Below are 2,064 nucleotides of genomic sequence, written 5' to 3' on the forward strand. Positions count from 1 at the left end.
AGTTGTGTGAAAGAAACTTAATTAAGAACACCCGGATTCATTTTCCAGTTATTCCATGACCTCCTCAGCCAGTCAGGACATGCTAGAGAGGAAAAGTCTCCGTTCTCGCCATCACCATTCCAGGAGGGTGGCCAGAGCTACCACAGAGACCCCTCAGGCACCACCACCTTCCGTGCAGTCATCTAAGCCCGTGCATTTCAAGGAACCTCAAGCCTCATTATTTGCATCCAAAGAAGTCATCCCTTTTTGAATCCAGTTACTGGAGGAATCCTTTCTCTGAACCTACAAAAATCAATAAGAAGAGTACAGCTTTGATCCAAATGAAAATTGGGGGTAGAAAAGATGTGTTTTCCTCAGATCCTGCAATTCAGATATTTCAAGGGAGGAAAATACAACTGTATATTTAAATATTGCAGCCAATTTTTATAACTGTTGGTATCAACTTTATTTTGTTCATTTCATTTACACTTGAAAGTGATTAACAAGGAATCCCAAAGAGATCAGCATGAAGACCAAAAACACTAAATATCTGAAACAGTTTACGTAACAGCTCCTAGAAACACCACCACTTTTCTGATTCTCTCAAGGAAAAGAAATTCTTCATAACAACATGCATGCAATTCTACAGCAAAACAAGAGGTGCTGTACAGCATTTCCTTTCACTTTAGAAAAAGCTATTTCATGTGGCACTGTTTACTTACGAACGTTTGTCATTATTTCACGAAACTAATAAAACACAGTTCTACTTTTAAAGAAATACCACCATTATGAAATTGCAAAGAAAATAAAGTTCAAAAAGAATGACTCTGAAACACAACCGAAGTCTCTAAATACAGGTTATAAAATGAAGGCAATCAAACATTAATCTGAGAACAGTAAATTACACATTATTGCAGCATATAGGTTTGTGGAAGAAAAATGACTACTACTGTATTTTCAAAGTCTGACATTCTTCCTAAAAGAAAAGGTGACTGTCTCTAGAGGATACAGCTCCTTCCACAGGAGTGGGTATGGGCCAGGACTGGAGCTGGAGAGGTGTGCGTCTGCAAATCCTCAGAATTGGGGAGAAGGCAGTGAACTGGGAGAGCCTCTAATTCTGGCCTTAGAAATTTATCCAAAAGAAATATCACAGAAACGTGTAAAGCATTAGCTACAAGGATATTATGATGCTGAAGAAACAGAATGCACGTTAAAATGGCCAGGAGAGTTTCTCAACAAACGATGGCATACCCATGGGATACTATGCATCTAGCCCTTAATATTATTATTGATAACAAGATCATATCAAGAAACTTTTAAAAAATTCGTAATTTTCTTAAAAGTTCAAAAGGACAGGTTTAAAAAAAATCATAGACAATCTGACCCCAGTTTGTTTTTTGAAAAAGGATGTGTACACAGACACTGGGGAGATCAAGACGTGTGGAAGTCAAGCACTAGGACGCGCAATGCTTTCTTCTTCACTGACTCGCGGCGCTCTCCCGCGTGCCTCCAGCCCGTCTGCGGCGGTGAACCCACGTCTGCGGAGCTGAGCGCCCGGCCCCGCCGCCGCCCTCAGGAGCGCCGAGCCGGGGGATCGGCGACCCAGCCCCCGGCGGGATGGCCCCTCAGCCCCGCCCCTGGCCCGAGCAGGCCCGCCCCCCGGCCCCCGGCCCCGCCCCCGGCCCACCTTGTAGTAAAACACGGCCTCCGCGTAGCGGCCCTCCTGATCGCGCTGAACCGCCAGCCGCGCGAACTGCACCGCGTCCCGCTCCAGCGCCGCCGAGTCCATGGCCGCCCCGCGCCGGAGCCCTCCTCGCGTCGCCGACCGCCGCGCCCCCAGGGGCCGCGAGAGGTCCCGGGCCGCGCGGAAGGCGAGCCAGAGCTCACTTCCGCCGACTGAGGGAGGACGGCCAACAGCCCACCTCAGGCTCCCAGCCCGCCGGCACCCTCGCGCCGAGGCCGCCGCACTCCCAGACCGGCCCACCGGCCACACTGCGCAGGCGCAACCGGGCCCGCGCAGGTGTTCTGGGAGCCACGGCGACTGAGGGAGGCCCCGGCTAGCCGGAGGGCGCGGGCGGTGGGCGG

General features: G+C 50.0%; 1 protein-coding gene across 2 annotated transcripts in view; it reads right to left on the reverse strand.

Moving 5' to 3' along the window:
* CAPN7 (calpain 7) overlaps positions 1 to 2,027 on the reverse strand; it is a 46,093-nt gene extending 44,066 nt beyond the window's left edge. For both annotated transcript variants that reach the window (XM_043875309.1, XM_043875308.1), the window contains exon 1: positions 1,667 to 2,027. In XM_043875309.1, the coding sequence (XP_043731244.1) occupies positions 1,667 to 1,768 (102 nt within the window). In that variant the 5' untranslated portion in view covers positions 1,769 to 2,027. The remainder of the gene's footprint in view (positions 1 to 1,666) is intronic.
* Positions 2,028 to 2,064: the final 37 nt, after the last annotated feature.

This window comes from Cervus elaphus, chromosome 19 (assembly GCF_910594005.1).
Source record: "Cervus elaphus chromosome 19, mCerEla1.1, whole genome shotgun sequence".
Lineage (NCBI taxonomy): Eukaryota > Metazoa > Chordata > Mammalia > Artiodactyla > Cervidae > Cervus > Cervus elaphus.